Source organism: Centruroides vittatus, unplaced genomic scaffold (genome assembly GCF_030686945.1).
Source record: "Centruroides vittatus isolate TY-2023 unplaced genomic scaffold, ASM3068694v2 contig_912, whole genome shotgun sequence".
In the NCBI taxonomy this organism is placed as follows: Eukaryota; Metazoa; Arthropoda; class Arachnida; order Scorpiones; family Buthidae; genus Centruroides; species Centruroides vittatus.
The window spans coordinates 562369-584997 of NW_027122601.1; the positions used below are offsets into that span (position 1 = coordinate 562369).

At 26.7% G+C, this 22629-nt stretch overlaps 2 protein-coding genes across 2 annotated transcripts in view; one reads left to right on the forward strand and one right to left on the reverse strand.

The window, feature by feature from the left end:
• RpL10Ab (ribosomal protein L10Ab) overlaps positions 1 to 22629 on the reverse strand; it is a 513017-nt gene that overhangs the window by 84643 nt on the left and 405745 nt on the right. The window lies entirely within an intron of this gene.
• Positions 1 to 22629, forward strand: part of LOC136984308 (ubiquitin carboxyl-terminal hydrolase 47-like) — a 105265-nt gene that overhangs the window by 52335 nt on the left and 30301 nt on the right. The window contains exons 9-20 of the mRNA XM_067281241.1: positions 1022 to 1161; positions 5671 to 5760; positions 5838 to 6031; positions 9105 to 9159; positions 9231 to 9455; positions 9808 to 9887; positions 14968 to 15019; positions 15093 to 15166; positions 15392 to 15447; positions 17762 to 17874; positions 20839 to 20943; positions 22380 to 22587. Of these exons, the coding sequence (XP_067137342.1) occupies positions 1022 to 1161; positions 5671 to 5760; positions 5838 to 6031; positions 9105 to 9159; positions 9231 to 9455; positions 9808 to 9887; positions 14968 to 15019; positions 15093 to 15166; positions 15392 to 15447; positions 17762 to 17874; positions 20839 to 20943; positions 22380 to 22587 (1392 nt within the window). The remainder of the gene's footprint in view (positions 1 to 1021; positions 1162 to 5670; positions 5761 to 5837; positions 6032 to 9104; positions 9160 to 9230; positions 9456 to 9807; positions 9888 to 14967; positions 15020 to 15092; positions 15167 to 15391; positions 15448 to 17761; positions 17875 to 20838; positions 20944 to 22379; positions 22588 to 22629) is intronic.

Here is a 22629-nt window from a genome sequence, read left to right on the forward strand (position 1 = left end):
GATCCTCTATAATAATGTGACGAGAAAAAGACAATGGATGGATCGTGACAAGCAGCCAAAACCGACTGCAAAATGTGGGTTGCATCCAAAAAAAATTCTTTTGTCTGTTTGGTGGGATATGTCAGGTGTAATTCACTTTGAGCTGTTAGAACCTAATCAAACAATTACAGCTCAAATGTATTGTGAGCAATTAGAGCATTTAAATGAAAAATTTAAAAAAAAAATCGATCATTGTTAGTGAACAGAAAGCAGGTTCTCTTGCAGCATAACAATGCCAGACCACACGCTGCAAAAATAACTGTGCAGAAACTTGAAAGCTACAACTGGGAAATTTTACCTCATCCACTATATTCGCCAGATATTGCTCCCAATGATTATCATTTTTTTTGCAGTTTGCAGAATTTTTTAAAAGGGAAAACTTTTGAGGATGAGAACAATGTAAAAAAGGCTATTTCTGAATATTTTGATTCAAAATACCGAAATCATTTTACAAAGACGGGATTAAAAAGCTACCATCAAGATGGCAAGAAATTGTACAAAATAATGGTGAATACATTATAGATTGAAATAAAATTAAATTAAAATTTTTTGCTGCTTTTTTTGTAGATAAAAATATGCATGAACTTTTGGACTGACCTGATACTTCAAAACAATCATCATAATCTGTAGTTAATGTTGCACCACAATACCCATGTATATATCACATAAAATACAAACATGACATCACAAACAGGAACTTTTTGAATGAGCCTTATACTAATGTACTGTCAATTGGAAATTTAGCTTCTTTCCTTTTGTACATCATTTCATATACTGAACATTCTACAAAATATTTTTTCTTTAAGTTTTTAAAGTAATTTTCATTTTTAGTAATATTTTATCTTGTTATATGTATATTTTCTTGCTGAAGTAATATTTCATTCAGTTTTTTTTCATTTTAACATATGTTAAAATCTTTCATCTTAAAAACAAAATAATTAATATTAATAAATAACAAATTTTATGATATACTATTTTACAGCTTGGCAACAACATGATGTTCAGGAATTATGTAGAGTTATGTTTGATGCATTAGAACAAAAGTTTAAAGATACAGAACAAGCTGATCTTATCAGTCGCTACTATGAAGGAAAACTTAAAGATTATGTCAAATGTTTAGAGGTTTGTTTAAAATTTGTTAATATTTTATTTAATAAATTTTTCTGTTTTTAGAACTTATGCATTAGTTCTCTTGTGTAGGAAGCCACAGTCACCTTGAGGTGTTTTTACTTAGTGAAGTTACGAATATGCATTTCAGGCTTTTCTATTCCTCTTCAGTTCCTTTAATTTATTAGTTTAAAATAAATTGTAATGTTATAAAATGAGTCAATCTTACTTACAGTCTTTAAGAAATTTCTATTTAACATCAAATTTGATATAATACATGAGAACAACAACAAATCTGACATTATAAATTTGGATTCATAGCTTAGTATCATCGCAATATTATTTCTATTTTGTCTTCTATTAGAAGATTGATTTCCATCAATAATAATTTTACAAAACAAAATACATTGACTTCATTCTCTCTGGAAAATTCATTTTTAAAATTACAATTGACTGACATTTGACAAAAAATATATAAAAAATTCAATAAAGTTATTAACAGCATTCAGCTATTGTAGTTTTAAATTCTATTACTTCTATTTTGGTTTCATGTTATAACAAGAAATTATTTTGTATGCAGAGTCCTTCTGCTACATTTCTGCAGGATTTACAAAGTATTTCCTGATAAATTTAATGTATTTCTATACCATTATTGAAATCTTATGGTTTGTGTTCATAATTTTAACATGTTCTTTTAATTTTCTTTCATACATATTTTGTTTTTATATGAAATATTTTTCTATTTTTAATATTTATCTCATATCCTGTCGTAATACAGTGCTGGGCTATTGCTGAATTTACATTATTATATTTTATAGAGCTTTTTTACTCTGTTTTCTAATTTCCTTCAGTAATTTTACCTACATAGACTTTGCTACTCTCACATATGCATGATATTCTATATACAGCATTATTTGTTTTTGATTATATTGTTTTGAATTAAAATCTTCCCATGAAAGAAAATGTGATATTTTTTAAAATGTATTTTAGTGTGTTGAATATGAATCTTAAGTCCAAAAATCTTCTATTACCCAGTTCTTTTTTAACTCTTACTTCATCTTTGTATCAAGCTCAGTTTGATGAAAAATTTCATTTAAGTTATGGACAGAGAAGGAGAAGGCTTTGCTTACTAGAAGCAAAAGTTTTCTCATCTGATTTGAAAGTAATGGAGGGAATTTTTGTTGGTCTCCAAGTAAGATAACTTTTCAACAATCCTAATTTTAAGTAAAAACTTAATCCAGTGGAAAGGACAGCTTGGGATATAGTCAAAAACATGAGCAAGAATTTTTTGGGAAATGTATGAGCTAACCCCTATGAGGAAATCATGGAGATGTCTGTACATTGCCATGATTTCCTCATGTTGCAATATGTCATTCAAAATACATTTCCTGCATTCTCATACAGATTTTTACTCCATCAATCTAGCAGCTGTTTCTGATGAACATGGAGAAAGGTTTCATCAGGCTCTTTCTCAAATGGAAAAGTAGTGTAGTGGAAGTTGGAATGAGAACATGTTAGCAGATTACTACTGCACTTTTCAGCTAGAGACTTCAGAAGAAGAATATAAAAAGAAGAAAACATGCCATTAAATGTTTCAGTTTTTATGAAAATAAGAAGTAATTAACATAAATTTATTTGTATCTAATTAGCCAATCAACAATGTGTGTAGCCAATAAATATGATATTTTGAACAGAAAATATTTTCCTTCCAAAACCTCATTTCTCTCAAAAGTGGTGGGTGTTAGGCCAGTTCTGCTGCTAGATTCAGATTCAGCACCATTGATACTATAAAAATCAGTAAAAATGTTTGGCTGGAGCAGAAATCAATTTTTTTTTTTTTTTTTTGCAGAACTGTGTTGTTTGTAATTTTAAATCTAATACAGTCAAACCTGTTTTTATGTGGTGGATAGGGACCGCATAAAAAATTGCATAAAAAAAATGCATAAAAAATTGCACAAAAGTTCACGAGTGGCTATAAAAAATAGTTTTCGCAACAGAATTTAAAAAAAAAATATTTTTTTTTATGTGGTGGATAGGGACCACATAAAAAAAGTCTCACAGAAAATAACTCGTTTTAAAATCGTAGTGTTGGTTTCTAAGGAAATTGCCTTCCTCTTCGCTTTGTTTTTGCCCTTATTCATTTTCAGGGATTATGTCTAAACATAAAATAAAAATCTTAAAATTTTATATCTAAATAGAAAAAATAATACAATACATTTACCTTCAATTTACGCTTTGAAATGAATGTTATCTTAATGGTCCAGGAATGTGAAAGCACTTTGAAGGTTTAATTAACGTAATTAAAACACGTAAAATTTATTGACAACAGATGTCAGCACTTGACTACATCGTCTCGTCTATTGTCTGTTTTACATATTTTTGTCCAGGTGGTGTTTTGTTGACTTAAAAAATAAATTATTTCATTTTTCGCATATTCATGCAATAATATTACTATAATAAGTTCATTTATGCTATAATAAGTTTATTTAGCTATAATAAGTCAACGTGAGACATGACAAAACGCATGAGACTAGTCACCAACTATATCGCACAAATAAAAAATTGCATTAAAAAATCGCATAAAAACAGGTTTGACTGTATATAGAACAAAAAAATAGATCTGATATTAGTGTTACATTATAATTTTTAAGAAAATTTTTAAAATACAAAAAACTGCCTAATATATAAGGAAATGTAGTTTATTAATTTTTTGTTTATTACTTTTATATTATTGATGTATTTCCTTATTCATTTATTTGATGTATGTATTAGGTAGTTATTTAATTTTAACATTTTATGACATCATTTTTTTTGTTTTAAATCTTGAGTAGTTTTTGTTTTTTAAAATGTACATTGGTAACAATAAAATGTAACATTTCATGTTTGCTGCATTGTTTGACTAGAAATTTAATTTTTTTTAATAACTTAAAACTTAATTATGACAAAATATTATTTGTTGTGGCTATGTCTAAATGGTTTATTTTTCTACTTCAAATTGTATATTTTCATGATTTGAGATGGATTGCATATCTATTATTATGTTACCAAAAATTATAAATTTATCATCAACATATCTGCTGTATAGAATTATTCCATTTATTTTATTATTTTCAGTTTTAATTATTACCAATTAAACTAATTTCAGACTTATGACAGAATCCCTAATTATACTGTTTGTCTTTAAAAGTTTTTTTTTTCCAAATTCAAAAAAATTATTCACAAAGACAAATTTTATTAGATGTATTAGTCAATTTAAGCAATTCTTCAGCAGTTAGTTTTAGTTCATCTCAAGTATTTTTTAAAATTATATTTAATTTAATATGTGGATACATATTTTTGATAATACTTATTAACCTATAACTATTTTTTTATTTTAACTTCATTAATATCTATTAGTAATTCATCAGTACTTTTTATACTACAATTTTAATTATTGTATATTTTCAATTTCTCCTTTTGTAAAGTTTTCTAAAAAACCTTTTTAGTTGAGTGTTGCTTCCTAAACGAGAGAACTGATTTATATTTTAAAAAACATATGAGAACATGAAGTGAGTGAAAAAGAACAATAATATATTTTAATTATATGTTAATGTAATAAGATATACAGTGGTGCCTCATATAACGTACTTAATCTGTTCCAGGTGCATGTCCGTTATACGAAATGCATTTTCCCATAGAAATACATGTTAAAACATCTAATTCGCTCTGCAGCATAAAATAACCATACTGTATCATTAAAAAAATGAACGTGGGATGCGTTTTTTTATTCCTCCATGTAACTGTTCGCGAGCGACATCCGTTTAAAAATTCCTGTGGAACGCATTCCTAAATTCCGGTGGGAGTGCACGTTGTCGAACAGCAAAAACAGCCACTTGTAGCAGTAGTTTATTGTGGAAAGCAACATGGTGTCCTCCATGGCTCAGATAGTTTCGTTTCCGGGTCCATTATGTGGCTTTATGAATGAAAATTTAGAAATTGTGAAAGCGCAAGTTAGTGCACGTGGTGATGTAAGTGTCTTTACAAATTTTTTTCGAATGGTAGCTGGCATTCTAATTTTTTCGTGGCTATTTTGAATGCGCTTTTAACAAATAATCCATTTTATGGTTAAATTTAACAATTGGGACTCTTCTTTTGCCTTTAAAAGCTCATATTTTAGAATTATAGATTCCTCCTTCATGATACTATCGATAGTGCGAGTGCTGCCATCTTTCTTTCTTTCACCGTCGTTCCTAAATGCCTACAAACAGCAGTGCACTCCCGTAGCAGTAGATACACAGAGCGACCGCTATTAAAGAACGCACCCATGGAGCAGTCATCAATTATGCTGGAAAGTCCGTTGTTCGCAGCGAGTCCGTTGCTTGAGTCACGTAACGGCCAAATAGAAAGTCCGTTGTTCGCATTGTCCGTTATTCGAGGCATACGTTATACAAGGCACCACTGTATAGTTCAAGTAAAATTGTATTTTTATTTTAACTGTGTAAATTTTTTAGTTGAAATATAAAATGTGAATAACATATTTTATAGTGTGGGTATGAAAGTGCAAGGGAAGACACCTTTTTAGATATACCACTTGTAGTTCGACCATTTGGATCAACACAGGCATATGGGAGTGTGGTCAGTAAATTTTTACCAATTTGTTTTGCAGAATTATTTATGAAGTTAACATATTTTTATATATTATGAAACTTTAGGAAGAAGCACTTCGTGCATTTGTAACACCTGAAACTTTAGAAGGATCAAACCAGTATTTTTGTGAACAGTGTAATAAAAAATGTGATGCGCATAAGGGATTAAAATTTATAAGATTTCCTTATCTTCTTACTCTTCAATTAAAAAGATTTGATTTTGATCCAGTGACTATGCATCGAATTAAGTTGAATGACAGGTAACATTTGATTGATTAATTATTACTTATTGTTTAGTTTTTATTTTTAAAGGAATATTTTTATTTCTTTAAATACAAATTTCACCTTTTATTACCAACAGCTTTTATAAAAAAAGTATGAACATTTTTAACTGCTTTAAGCAATCATGGTCAGGTTAATATGAAGAATTTCAATATTCTACAACATCAAGTGGAGAAGAACTATATTTTACAAATTTTAAACATAACAAAATCATACAAATGAAGTATATAATACAAAAACTTAAGATATATGTACATTTGTATATATGTTTAATTAAAGCAATTATAAAAATTCAGCAATGAGTTGTGTAACTTTCCAGTTAAAAAAAATTTAAAATTAGTGACACCATCTGTTATAATATTTTATTAAAAATATTTTTATATTATTATAATAAAATGACAAAAAGCTTTATTTTGAGGGTAGAGATGAATTTTATTAAAAATTTATAAATGCTAATAACAAAGTAAAATTTTCATTAAGTCAGCCTTACTCAGGATATCACACATGAATCCCTTGAATCTTTTACCTTGATTTTAACCACCAAAATTTAATAGCATCAATGCTCCTAATCTACAATCCTATCTGCATAATTTTAAAAATTTTTGTCAAAAGACACAGCAGTTATTAAGCTTTAAAGTGGGTGAACAAAATTGTGCTCCCCATACAAACATCCATACATACAGAAAACCCTCTTAAAATTTTTTTTTTTGCATTTTTCAATGTTTCAAGGTCCTGAGTCCAAAAATGAAAAACTTTTGGAGGGTCATTTTTTGACTGATCACCATACTTTCCATATATTCCACAGCTGGGAAAGTAAAAATGTATATCTGTTATTTTCTATTTTGCAATTATTTTTAATTTTCCCAAATAAGATGCAAATTGAACAAGTTTGAATTTATCATTTAATGTTACAATTGTATATTGTATGTTATGCATGAATAAAGTCAACATTTTGTTAATTGGTGCAATTCTCCTTTTGGATTCCAGATACTTCTTAAAATTTTGGTTTTTTTTTTTTTTTGGACTTTATTGTGCTTATCATACAGGATTTTGTTTTCCTTCTGCACTGTAAAGGCAACTAATACTATAGAAAAGAGTCTTCACTATGGTGTGTTGTTGCTAGTCAATAATCTGACCATATAACCTATACATATAGTTTCACTTAAATCATTTCTCAATATCTGGACCCAAATAGATTCCAGTGCCTTTTGTCAATAACAGCTTATTTTCCTGAGAAAGTAACATTGGTGAATTACATAACAATCAGATTGACATTTTTGAAGTTGTCAGTACTCTCAGAAATTCACGTCAATCTTGCAGTGGATGTTCTTGTCATAAATGTCTTGGAGCAGAGTCAACTGAGGTAAAGGAAGTCATGAAAAATAATTATTATGAATGATACATTTTGGATGATCCATGATTATTAGCCTATGATCTCAGCTTTTTTTAAGTTTTATCACTTAGCTTTTTCCATGTCATGGTCAAGAATTCTTCAAACCTACCAAGACTTCAATCAAACCCACCAAGGTCAAGATATCTTGATGGGTTTTTTGAGGTAGACCTACTTGATTGCTACATTTAATTGTTTTTTCTTTACTTGTTCCTGCAATAATCCAATGTATTATCATTAGCAGTTCCATTTATCAGATTGATGTTGTGTGCCAAATTATCCAAATTATGATTCATTATTTAAGATAATCTTAAATGACAGGTCAACTTAAATAATTGGTATCTGATTTATTCTCTATAATAACCAATAACCTTTTTTGTTACTTATTTTTGAAAGAATCTTTTGTATTGGTTAGGGGTTTATGGATAAGTTGATGTAACATTTTACTCAGAATAGTTAATCTTATTGATACTAAATAACAGTTTATATTAATCAGATACTCAGTCTATACTAGTTTTTTAATCTCTTTTATATATTTATTATAATGAAAACAATTGCATTATTTGTGAAATATAAAGTTATGTACTCTAAAGCAAGAAATTGTTTTTCCCCAAATACTATGATATAACTTAGAGAATTAGCTCTTAGTATATAGTTAGCAACTTGAATATAATGCTACTGTTTCATTGACTGGTATAAATAAATTTATTTTTTATATTTTAAAAAATCGAAAGAAATGAAATATATTATCACTATAGAACACAACAATGTTTTTTAAATATATAAAAATGAATAGTTCAGATCAAAATTGAAGAAATACAGGTCAAAGTTTGGCTTGGTTAGTTTCATCTTAAAACCATAAATCCCTTGTAATGCAGGAAAACTGGATTTTGTCCCTGTGGTGATGCAATTTTGTTTTTGTAGAAAGAGGAGAAAAGAGAGTTAATGATGGGGGAAATGCAAATGTTTTTAAATGTGAGTTTTGTTTGTTTTTTGTAAATAGATAATGTAAATACATTGAATGAATAAAATACATTTTTTATGAATAAATTTTAGAAAATGTAAAATATTCAAAGAATACATTTCTTGTTAAAATATACTTTGTGAATGATTCTTTTATCAATAATAATAAATTTATGTTGCTATGAAAAAGTTTTTAATGAAAGTCTGGAAAAGGTTAATGTTCTAAATATATTTGGTGTGCAACTGAGATATCTGTTTATTTTTATTGACACATCTATTCGTATTATTTTATTAATTAATGTTAGTACTATTTTATTAATTGGATTATTTGTGTATATTTCATAATATTTTTGCATCATGTACCTTGTTTGTTTGATTTTGTTATAGAATGTATTTTTAAAATTTGAAACATGATTTAATTTTACATAAAGATAATTTAAAATCTTGAAATTATTTGTTGAAATGTAATCTGGTTATGAAATCTTAATGAAGCTAAAAATGTTCATTTTTCTTGTAAAATCTTTAAAGATTCTTGGTAATAAAGGGTAATTTTTATTTATCTTGTTTACTAGTTGTGACATCTGATTTCTTTAAAAATGCAATATTAATATATATTTTTATTTGTAAATTAATATGTAATTATATTTATTTTAATTATTTATATTTATTATAAACAAATTAAAATGATGAATTTTTAGGGTAACATTTCCTGAAATATTGAATTTAAATGAATTTTTAAAACCTGAATGTGAGGTAAGTTTGGAATGATGTTAAAAATGAAGTATTTTAATATATATTGTGAATTAACTGATGATTATTTTTAGGAGATTGATGATGGTGATACAACTGATAGTGGATCAGCTTTAGATGATGATAATGCTTGTTATCAAGGAAGTTTAAAAGTAGGATCTTCACTTTCATCAGAAGGAATTAGTGACGAAGTTGTTGATGAAGATGAAGGAATTGATTTAGCTTCAAATGGACAATCCATGATTAGCAATAGTGAAGTATCAGCAAATGAACGTAATCTTCGTAAATCAATGGAAAAGGTTTGTTCATGGAATCATTTGCATACTATGATCTCTCATTTCTGAAGAAATACATTTCATAGTCTGGAATTAAACACTTTATTGGGAATCTGGAAAAATATGAAATTTTCTTTAATTTACATGTAAGGCAGTGTACTATAAAGAAAATAAATTATGTACATAAATTATTTTTATGTTAAAGTACAAATTGTTACTTTTTCAGTTTATTTTTATTGTTATATAGCAATTAAGTTATTGTCATTATTAATTTTCACATAGAAGTGAAATTTTACTGAAATTATTTCAGAGTTAAAATATTGAATAAAAATGTTTTTATGAATAGATTAAAATAATTTTTAAATTAATTTTTTAGGGTCCATATGTTTACGAATTATTTTCCATCATGGTTCATTCTGGAAGTGCAAATGGGGGCCATTATTATGCTTACATTAAGTAAGTAAGATTTTAAATCAACTGTTTAAGGTTTTACGTTAAGTAACTTAGAAATTGCAATATTTAAACTGAGAAAAAATTATATATATTTTTATCATATCTTGTGCACGTGTGTGTGTGTGTATTATATATATATAATATGTATATGTAAGATATGGTAAAATAATATTTATAATTGAGTATAGAATTTATTTTTTATTTTAATATATATTCTTAAAATTTACCTATTCTAAAAGTAACATTTTCATATAAAAATTAAATATGATAAATTGTTGATTATATAAGACACAAAGTAGTTATAAAGATTATAAAATGTTGTGTCCAGCCAATTAATGCAGTATTTCAATTTTGTACCATTTTTCTTCCATTGGGTTGGCAGCACCAGTTGAAGTGACATCTTGTAGTAAACACATTGCAGTTAATTAATATGGAGTGATACATGATAGAGGAATACATAATGATTATCAAAACTTATTATGACTATGGGGAAAGGTTTGCTGCAACTGTGTGCAAACTATGTGCCATTTTGGTTGGAGAAACATGCTAAATGATATGACTGTGCACAGAACAACCATTGCATGTCCAATGAGCAACAGTTTGGTGTAGATTTTGGACCGGTAGAGTGATTGGACCATATGTCTTTGAAAATGAATCTGAAAATGCAGTTACTGTTAATTCTGAGATGATGTTCGAAATTTTTGTGGCCTCATTTGGACAGTATCGATTTGAGTGAAATATGGTTCCATTGAGATGGTACCACCTATCATAAGACATATGAAACAACAGAGTTGTTGTAGCAGAAGTTTCATGGGTGAATCAATTCACACAACAATGATCAGAAATGGTCACCAAGATTATGCAATCTGACACCATGCAACTTTTTTCTTGGGGATTTGTAAAGTTCAAAGTTTATGCCCTTAAAATAAGAATAATTCCTGAACTGGATGCAGAAATTCAAAAAGTTATCAATGAAATTGAACCACAATTGTATGAAGATGTAATTGAAAATTTTGTGAAAAACTATGAGTGTGTCAGAAGAGTCGTGGGGCATTTGTCAGATATGCTAATTCATATTTAATTGCAATACCCTTTAAAATGATGTAACAAGTTTGCCAATTAATGCATAAATAATATGTTCTTTTTAAACTTTTAATCCAGTGTTACTTTTGGGATACCCTATATTATAAAATAATAAACATTGTAACTTGCTGCTTAATATTATTGTTAATTATTTGGATACATTTTATCAAAAAAAGGATAATTTATTTTTAAAAAATCAAAATTTTTTTTGTTAAAATTAATAGTTGTATAGGCTTGCATTATGCAACTACAGTAGAGAGTCGTTAATTGGAATCAATTGGGGACTGGGGTTGTTCAGATTAGTGATTTGTTTGGATTACCGATTATGTACGAAAAAATATTTTAACCTATCCGATGTTGAAATTTTTCTCCGTTGCGTGTCGCTTTGTGTTGAATTTTTCTTTGTTGCGTGTCGCTTCGTGTTGAATTTTCATCGATTTTAAGCCTAGTGAAAATTTTTATAATAATAATCGAGGCTATCATATCGTTAAAAATTATTTCTTCATTTTGTACAAACAAAATAAATATATTGAAGAATATAAAAAACATGGAAATTATACTTTAGAAGTAAATCTAGTATCAAAAACGTTTGATTCAGCACGACACAGTCCGACTGAAAATCGTTCCGATTACCGGTGATTCCGATTACCGGGGTTCAGATTAACGACTCTCTACTGTATTTGCATTATAAAGTGGAAGTGTAAATACAGGTATTCCTCATATAACACTGTAGATATGGTCTGAAAAAGTTTCGTGTTATACAAATCTGTGCTATACAAAACAAAGGACTAATGCGAAATATGTTGTTATGTTCCAGAAGTTAGTAACAAAAAAACAATATTATACTTTTACTAAGAGAAATATGTTTATTAAAGCAATTGATAATTTATTTTCAATCAATAATTAATTAACAATCACAATTAAAAGTTAAATGTTAATATTAATTTTAGTTAAATGAGGGGTTTTTTTTTTTACAAAGTATCACTGTCATCTCAGTCTTTTTTGTCAATCTTGGTTAGAAATATCGGCAACATTTTTGTATTTTTTATTTTTATCATAAAAAATTTTTATGGATCACGAAATAAAGATATGTTATTGATCAAAAATTTGCTCTAGCAGGTTGTGTTTGTTCAATCGAGTATTGAATGACTTTTTCTAGAACACATATTCTAGAATATACTAGAACACATATTCTAGAAAAGAATATGTGTTCGAATACTTAATTGTTTGAGTATCGAGATACTGTTGTATTTCGTTTGTCTTTTATGAGCAATTGCTTATCTACAGTTTAAAAAAGTTTAATAGCACATACCTAAAAATGCTTAAATAAACTTAGTAAATATGCAGATTGATCTATAAAAACAAAACACAATGGGTCTTAAAGGCTAAAATCTGAAGGCAACAATGATGACGCCTGGTTGCTAGGACGAGGAAGAAAAAATTGTCCTATCAGTTTTCGTTAAAGTAAACTTTATGAAAAGCACAAAATAATTTTGAAAATTTCAATATTCTAAAATCATTGGTCAAATTTGAGACAACGTGCATGCTTACTTGAATAATAATAAAAGATATCAGATAATGAAGTTTACGCTTAAAAATTGTGAAATTTTGTACAGAAGATTCCTAAAACCATGTTAGAGCAAAACTGTGATGTAGGAGGGATATCTGTATATAAAAATAAATTTAATGTAATTTTTTCAAGATATGTGGATTTTTTTTATTATGGTTTAAAATATCTTAATAATAATAGTTGTATTAAAACTTTCAAGTTACTAAGGAAAATGTTTATATAAAGTGTATGTATATTATATCATTTGGAAACTAATAATCTAAGTATTGATTAATATTACATTTAAAAAAATTAATGATTAATTACTGATATAATTAATATCTTTTGGCCTATTTAGTAACCGAGGAAGTTATTCTGAATTGTTAAAGATTATTAATCAGATTTTAAATAAATGAGTAATTATTTATTGTAACATTGTCACAATGCCAGACTGCAATTTTTAATTGTATTTTTAATTAATTTAATATAAAATATATGCTTGCTACCTCAAATTAGTAGTGGCTTGCCCCTGTACACAAACTGTAGTGATCTGATGAATCTTTATCTGCATATACAAACACCATCTATGATCAATTGAATTGTGATCAAACGAATCTGAATGGAGGGTAGGATCATTCAGATTGGTTAAAAAGATTAAAGATGGCAACCATCATGATTAAAGTCAAGCTTATAGTTGACATAAAAGAAATATGTTTAATTGTTGACAATGAAAAATACTGTACAAAAATTTTTAAATGGTAAGTAAAAACATTATTATTAAAATATCTGATAAACTGAGATGAAAAAATGAGTATTTGGAGACAATTTTGCAAGATTGTATAGCATGAATGCATGGCGTGCACTCTCCCATTTTGCCGTTTTGTAAGCAGATTTATCACAGTGTAAGTACAATTTGATCCTACTTGTATACTTTCTGCCAAATAAAATATGGCAGAAGCAGTCTGTATCACATGACAAAGACTGATCCGATCATACAGATTGATCCATCTGAAACAAAAAGTATGTGTATCCCTAGCGATTTCATGACATCGCATCGCAAGTTTGAGCAAAAAAATAGGAAGTGAGGTTGAGAACTAAAGGCAGTTTTCTTGCAATGCTGCCCAGCATTTCTAGATTGGGGATGTTTTGTTGACCGACAGAAAATTGGGAAATTTTTTGGGATGACTTTTTCACTTTGATCTTTGTTTTTCTGTAGACTAAAGCAAAAATTTTGACATGACAGAAACTGTGAAATATTGTTTAAATGTTATGATCAAAGTATTATTTGGAATTATTCATTAAAATATTATTCAAAAATTATTTCTATTGCTAACAAGGGGAGGGCATGACATTCGGTCTCCGATTCAAATGAAACTTCATGAGCGCATAGCCTTAAACACAAACAGCTCCTTGTCCAAATAATATGACCCACTTCTCAAGAGTTACCAAAAATTGGGCCTCTAAAAATTTAGTGTTTAGCTTATAAGTGTTTGGAAGTTTCATGTCCCAGAGTGGCAATAGCTGAATGAATAAGATGCTAGGTACTGGAGCTAGACAATGTAGGTTTGAACATCCAGCATTTTAGTTTAGTTTTTTTATGTGTAACTTTATTATCTTACTGCATCATTAGCATTATTATTACTATTATTATTCCTCACATTTAAAGGTTATAAAATGAACGAAATTGAAATTCCTGTATAATATTACTAGATGGCTCATAGATGTCTCCATTTTCTTTTGTTTCATTTACATTGTCTTCATTTCCTAGAGATAGTGCTATTCAATCTATGCAGATTAATGAATTTTATCTCATATTAGATTTCTCTTTTAGTAATTTTTACAATTTAATTAATTTAAAACAATTTTATTTACTCTATTTTACTTGTTTTCTACTTACTTATTGCTTTAACATTTTTTTTTCTTACTGTTAAATAAAGAAATGTCTGATAACTTAGATATTTGTTTTTCTTATGTGATAGTCACGTCTTTCATTTTATATTTTATAGTTTCTTTTATATCAGTTATTATCCTAATCAATATCTTCACTTAGAATCTGTTGGTATGTAAATAAGTGTTTATGGAGAACATAGAAGGGACAATGGGTTATGACAGAATGAGTACAAATTTCAACTGTAAAAAATAATGGATAAGCTTGTCCCTATTTACAAGATTTTGATTTAAGAAAGGTTTTCAGGGACAAAGATACAACTTACTTTGTATTTTTAGTTCTGTTGTATCATTAGCATTGAAAATTATCATAGTATGATTGAGAGTTATGATATATGGCATAATGTATTTTTGGAAAATAAAAAAAATATTCGATAACAATTATTTAAAAATGTGTGTATTATAATATTATAATAATAATAATTTATATAGATGTTCATTCTGACTGCAAATATTAATTTATATATTTGTCTTAAATATTTCATCAATATTATATTATTTTAGATCATTTAAGGATGGGCATTGGTATTGCTTTAATGATGCACAAGTTACAAGGGTATGCACTTTAGAAATTTATGATAAACTGTCTATATTATTTATAAATACATAATAAATCTTTTTATTTATAGATAACATACGATGATATTAGAAAAACTTATGGAGGAGGTACTGCAAGAGGTTATTATTCAAGTGCATACTCTAGGTATGACCACTTAAAATTTAAATAATTTAAAAATTTTATATCAATTTAATAATTTTATATGTAATAACTGAATATTCTAGTTATAAGAGTTGGTATATTTAGATCATTTATTACTAATATTATTTGCAGTTTTCTAAATTAGAAATACCAATTGTTTTTAATGCTTGATTATTATAATTAGAATTTATATATTATTAATGTAATAAATTAAACTTATTTTTTTAGTTCAACCAATGCTTATATGTTAATGTTCAGACAGATTGATAAAGAAAATAATACAGGTAAATCAGTTGTATTATTTTACTTTGAATTTAAAAAAATAATGTTAAATAAATTTTATTATTATATTAAATCATCTAATTTTAATAGATATTTTCATGTATTTTAGTTGATTTGATTGAAATTTTTCATTCAAATCAATTAGTAATCCAGCAAATAGAGAACTTCAATTATTTATTATATTGATTAAACTTAGTTATTTCAATTACTGTTAGTCTTAACCCAATGCTTGAAATGCTTTAATCATGTTCATAGGGCAATAATTTAAATTACTAGCATTTTTTGGTTTAATTATATATTAGCTGTTGTTAAGGATAGTATTTTAAAAATAGGCAGGCAAACAATCCTTGATGAATTACTATATAATAATAATAATAATTATTATTATTATAGTAATTAATGCATAATGAAAAATTATTTGAACTAATCTTTTAATGTTAGTCAATATAGTGCTCCACCTCAATTGGAAATGCCAGGGATTTTATCATAGAGAAACTCTTTTATATTTGATGTTAATTCAGTGAATCTATTCATTTTTCTGGAATTTACAAACACTAGATTGATTGGTTGGATTGAAGGAATTTTTAAAGATTAAAATGTTTTAAACTCATTTTGCATTTTCTGATGATGTGTGCGCATAATATAGAGTCTTAGTCAATGACATTGTTGTTTTATGTAAATACAGAATGTGAAAATGTAACTTAATAGAATTAATTTAATGGGCACATAGAAATTTTTGGAATCTAAATCAAAACTAATTCAAAGAAAATTATAATAAGCAATTTAGTTTTTGTTGGAATCAATAATATTCCAAACTAAATATAGAGGATGCTGTACAAATTTAAAATGGCAGATGCAAATGGCCGGACCTATAGAACAGTTATTTTCATTTGACTTTTCCTGATGAAAGCCGATAAAGAACATGTTTGTTTACTTCACCATTAAATTATGTTTTCTATGTTGTTAATATGGATATAGGTTAAAATTGTTTGTAAAAACAATTTTAACCTATTATAACCTATAAGTATGATGAATGCATCTTATATTAAAGTTTCAGAAGAAAATTAATAAAATTATTATAGGATTGTGTTTTCAACCTCCAGTATTTATTCTCCATCTTGTAAGATCAGTATTATTTGAAAAAAGTAATTCAACAATAATAATTGCAATCTATTTATATTGTTGAAAATTTAGAAAAATATAATCAGTTTATATATTTAATATTGTTGGCCCATCATTGGCTAATTTTATTGAGATTATTTTGGTTTTTATTTGATCAGTTATTAAGTTTTCTGAGTGTTTATAACTAAACTTTGTTCTTAAGAATCTTACTGGAATAATTTCTTTGTTATAAAGTAAATTCCAGTTCTGAATTATGCTTAAAGTAAAAAAACACTGATCATTAGAAACTATGATCTCTGAAATTAAAGATAGAAATTTTAGGTAGTCTTGTAAAAGGAGAAAAGGTATCATGTGTTGCAGAAAGGTTTAAATTTAAATTAGGCAGCAATTTGGATCATAAAAATTATAAGAAAATCAGAACTGTTATTGCTGTAAGATCTGCAAATTTAACAGATTTTTGTTAGCTTTTGGAACATAACTTCTTCTCTCTTACTGATATTTATTCCTGTATAACACAATTTCTGCACAAGATTTTATAGGAACTTAACTACCATGTTCTCTGAAATCTGTCTGTCTTTATTCGAATCTTGGATTTGATTCTTTGAGTGAATTAAGTTACACTGACATTGAAAGTGTATGGAGCATCTGAAATAATTTGTTATGTGTTTATCACACAGTACAATACCAAAATAAATTTTATATAAAACATTTTATTTTTTTTTTGATATTTCTACATTTTCTTCAGTTTCCTTGAAAAATGTATAAATGGGGTTGGACTATATTATTATTCAAATAAACACTCACTACACCCAATAACATTAAGCCAATACATCACCAACTGCCATCACCCATAATTATAATAATTTTAAATTTTAAAATTATTATAATTATTAATTTTAATAAGAGATGGTGCCTAACGCCTACCTCAAGTGCCAAATTTATTTCTAATCTTTAATCGTATATATCCAAAAGTTAGCCTGATTATTTACGGCAGTTGGTGATGTATTGGCTATATTATTATTCCCATTTATTGGACATTTACCAATATGAATAGATTGTCTTTATATAAGAATATTTGTGAATTTTCACAAATATTTAATACTAGCAGTCTTAAATTTTTTCTTAAAAGTTTTTAAAAATTTTTATCATTATTACACAAAACAAATTTTTTTAAAAATTTTATATTTTTTTCAGAACCAATTAGTGTTGAAGAATTTCCTGAACACATTAAGGCATTACTTCAGAGCATGCAAGAACAGGAAGAAAGAGAACGTCAGCAAAGAGAATTAGATAGAATCATGTGTAAGGTAATCTAGACTCAATGCAAATTTTATGTTTAGATTAATAAACAGGAATTTCTAATGATGGCTAATGAAGTTTTTCTGTGATGATTAAATAAAAATAATAATTTATTCTATTTATATATAATCTTTTAATATGAAATGAATCATTTTATACTTTATATGTATATAATTAAAAAAAAACCACAACAGTAAACTGGACCGATATATATATATATATATATAATATATATATATATATATATATAGACTCACCTAAACATCAAATTTCCAGCAATACACTCATATTCAACATTCAAACATTTTGAGCCACTCCTTAATCAGGAAAAGTCAAATGAAAATAACTGTTCTGTCTATAGAATGTAGCCGTGTTCTACACGTTAACCATCCTTCCATCACACATACAGGAGGATTTAAACATAATCATCAGGAAACTCAAAAGGAGGACTTTTCTAACTCAGGAAAAACACGAGTGATATATGTTAGTGCTAGACATCAAACAGAAATCAAATGAACTTTCCTTTCCGGATTGTTCACTGAACATTGCTCTGGATTCCACTACCACCACTATGAACTTAAGACAAGAAACGAAGACAACTTTAGCTATATTGTAAGCATATTTTTACAATAAACGGGTTAAATGGTAAAGAGGTGTCTTCGTCCGTCTGTACCATGTTTCCCACAACTTATTAGTCCCTCGGCTTTCCTGACGTTGGGAGAATTAACTTTATCCCTTTTATTTTCCCAAAGGGAAAGAGTCATTATATCTCAAGTGAAACGTGAAGTTTCAAATCTTATGTTCTAATTGACGTTTGAAATTATGTTAAACCTGAGGAAGGCTATTTAAGATTGCTGAAAACATTAGTTCATTTATTAAAATTTGCTATAAAAGTGAGAAAGATGGTTTGTGATATGATTTGCAATAATTATAAGATTTGTAATTAAGGGTTAAAATAGATAAATTTTGTCTGCATTCTTAAGAAAATTTTATGCAAAGACAAAACTTAATGCGAAATTAAATAATAAATAAAAATTATTAAAAATAATTATTAAAACACTGGCCTTTACACCAAAACCAAAATCAAAATGGCGGCAACGAAACATTTTTTTCTTTTAATGAGTTGCCAATTCAGCTAATTTTTTGCTAGATTTAGTGGATTTGTTAGAGAAGCTATAGTAAAAACTTACACCTATCCCTCTTTATATACAATCTATTTTTATGCCATTTCGAAATAATGTGGTTGACAAAAGAAAACTATTTCTTTTTTTACATAATCGATTTTTTTTATGAGGGAACAAATGCTTTATTTGAAAATTTTTAAATTTAACTTTTTGTTAAAATTATGTTGCTGTTTAAAAAAAGTTACTCTTTTTGTTGAAAGATTTTAAAATTATGTGTTTCTAAGTCAAGAGTTCATTTTAAGTACAGTACAGTACTATTTGTATATCAAAGAATACTGTTTGTTGATTTTATGCTATCTTGTATTTACTAGATTTACATACAAATAATATTGATAAATAATGATAAAATAAAAAGCTCATGTTTCATTTGTAAATTGCTTATTTTTTCATTACATTGAAGTTGTGGATTCTATCATACATTTTTCTACAGGATGTATGCATACTGTATTTTTTTAATGTGGCAGTCTTTGAAACATACAACTAGGCAAAAAGAGGGATAGATATACTCAATGTTCGCAGTAAATAAAATGCTGTTTTATTATGTCGATATTCCATACCGTAAGAAATGTGAGGGTCAGGGAATTTGGACAAAGTTGGTCAGGGAAAATCAGGGAATTCAAAACAAAAATTTGAGTAGGAACCCTGAATATACTAGTTTTGGTCATTGTAAATATAGATAATCATAAGTCATAGAGTGACCGTACATATTAAATTATAAATATAAATGAGTTTAGAATTAATTTTATCAATTGTAAAGGTGAAATATAGACATTGTGAAAAAAACTTTATTGGCAATTTACTTAACAATGATTACAATTCAGCCTAGTAGGTAATCAATAGCAATAATATCTCACTACCTTTGCTGTAAACTTTCAACCTCATGAGCATAGAATAACTGGGATTTTTCTTTCAAGAAAGTCTCAAGTGTTGGATTTTGTCATTGAACTATATTGGCAATGTGGTTCTGCAAGGTGTGAAATATATGGTAGTCAGTTGATGCCAAGTCTGGGTTATAAGGTGGATGAGGCAGAATCTTTCAGTCCATACTTGCCAGCTTTTTAAGACCATTTTTTGCTCTATATGCTGGCACTTTGTCATGATGGTATTGGATTTTGCCAATTTTTGGACGAAGTTCTTTGATCGTAGTATTCAAACAATCTAGTTGTTTACAGTAGAGTTCTTTTATGACAGTGATGTTGGTTGGAAACAGTACATCATGATGGTGCCAAATAAACATAAATCATTGTCTTCTGCATTATCAGCCCTTTGACATTCATAATAGCTGGTTGACCTAAGTGTTCATGGACCTTTGTTGTCCTTGAACACTTTAACAAATGCTTTGCAGATGAGATTGTGAGCCTTTGTATTATGTCCCTTTTGAAGTGATAGAGCAACAGCACTTGTATGTGTTCTTTTGAAAGTTTTATATTGTCAGACAGTACTAGTGTGTCTATTTCCAATGAAGTATATGATGAAATGCTCTTTGGTTACTCTACTTAAAACTTCATCAAAAGTCTAAATTTCACTTATACAATGTGATAAATGAATCTAAAGTTAGATTCGCCAAACTTCCAGATTATCATAAATTAATTTTTACATTTAAATTTTAATTCACACACTTATTTCAAAACAAATTTATAAGATGTTGTAAAAAAAATATATTAAATTATGAATATATAGTTAGTCTATTTGTTGTATTAAAGGAAATGAAAGGTAAAAAATTATACATATCATTACTATATTATTAAGATATTTGTAATAATGTTATAAATTTATAATTTTTTTCAGATTAAATTGTTTTGTCAGCATCCCTTACAAAATAGAATGGTTGAAATGAGATTAAAAGTTAATAAAGATTGCACATTAGCAGAAGCTACTGCTACTGCTCATAAGGTAAGGGGTGTTGTATTGTCAGAATATTTTATTTAATTTAATCAATTGATTTATATAATTATTATTTTATATAAATATTTACTAGAATATTTAATTTTCATTATGTAATTAAGCAACTAACAGTGACAAAACTTGAATAAATTGCAAAGTACAAACTACAACATAAGCTGTGTACAAAAATCCAGTTTAAACCTAGGAGTTCTGTTAATGTATAATTATATAAAATAAATAATTATTAATACATTTTTGTAAAAAAAAATATTATTTTGGTTAGTTTTATTAATTTTTTTCTATGTTCATAATAGTTTAAACTAATGTTTTTAATCTGTTGTTATTAGCCTTAATTTTTAGAACTGTTTAATATTTGGAAAATAAAAGGAATGGATGATTCTATTACTAACCTTGATATGACCATATCTTTATTATTTTAACCACTGAATTGATGTGGTAGTCTCTGTTTAAAATTATAACTAAAGTGAAGTGGGTCATATAATTAATTAAAATTATATTTCCATTTTGACAGTTTTTCAGTTCTATATCTAATACTTATCATAATAAAAACATTTATTTATTTAAAAATATATTTTTAATGTATTCAATAAAAATAATGATAATCGTCATCATACATTTGTATTACTTAAATCTTAAACTTAAAATTAAATGTAAAATAAAATTTAAAAAAATATATTGAAAAGAATGAATAATCAGTTATTCCAAAATAAAAATTTCCAAGTACTGAAATAATAGTTATCTTTCATTTATTTTTTTACTTTTAAACTTCTTGGAACATTCTAAAGTTTTTGGATGCTTTTCCTTTTTTTTAATTAGTGAAGTTTTATTTATCATATTTCTTCTTAGATTTAAACTAATGTCTAATGTTAAGATCGTGCTTGATTAAGATGATGTATATTATATTAAATTTTTTATGTAAATATATTAATTTTACCATATAGAAATAGTTTTGTGTAAAATTTCTTTTTATATAACTTTTATATTGTAAAGTTAGTTAATACTAAATATTTTTTTTTTGTACAGTACATAGCATTATTACTTACAAAAAATATTCTTTATTTATCTGATTTTATATAAAAGTTTGGATTTAGCAATTGTATTTATTTATTTTTTCAGTCAATATACCGTGTTATTTTGTTAAATATAATATAAAAAACAAATTAGTCTGATTTTTACATGTATTTATAATTTATTATAAATAAATCAATTGATTCAATAAGACAGTATTAATTCAAGCAATCAAAATATAATAATAATAAATTGGTGTGTATTTTTATTATCTAAAACTATAATATGTATATAAGTAGTGTGTTTATTTTGAATGAAATAGCTATAATTTATTTGTACTTTATTCTATCAAGTATGTTAGCATAGAAAAATAAAAAAGTTTTTATACATAAATTAAATTGCTTTTTTTTCTCTAGATAATGGGATTGGAAGGAACAGTTCCTGTAGAATGTTGTCGTCTTGTAAAATATGACGAATTTCATGATTCATTAGAATGTTCTTTTGAAGGATGTGAAGAACAATCAATGGAAGAAATTTTGGGCGGTGTAAAATCAAGTTATAAGTTTGATTTACTTTTGGAGATTCGTAAACCCCATGAAAGATTTGAAGAATATAAAATTGGAGGTGTGTTATTTAATTCTTTTTTTATAACTAAATGATTATATT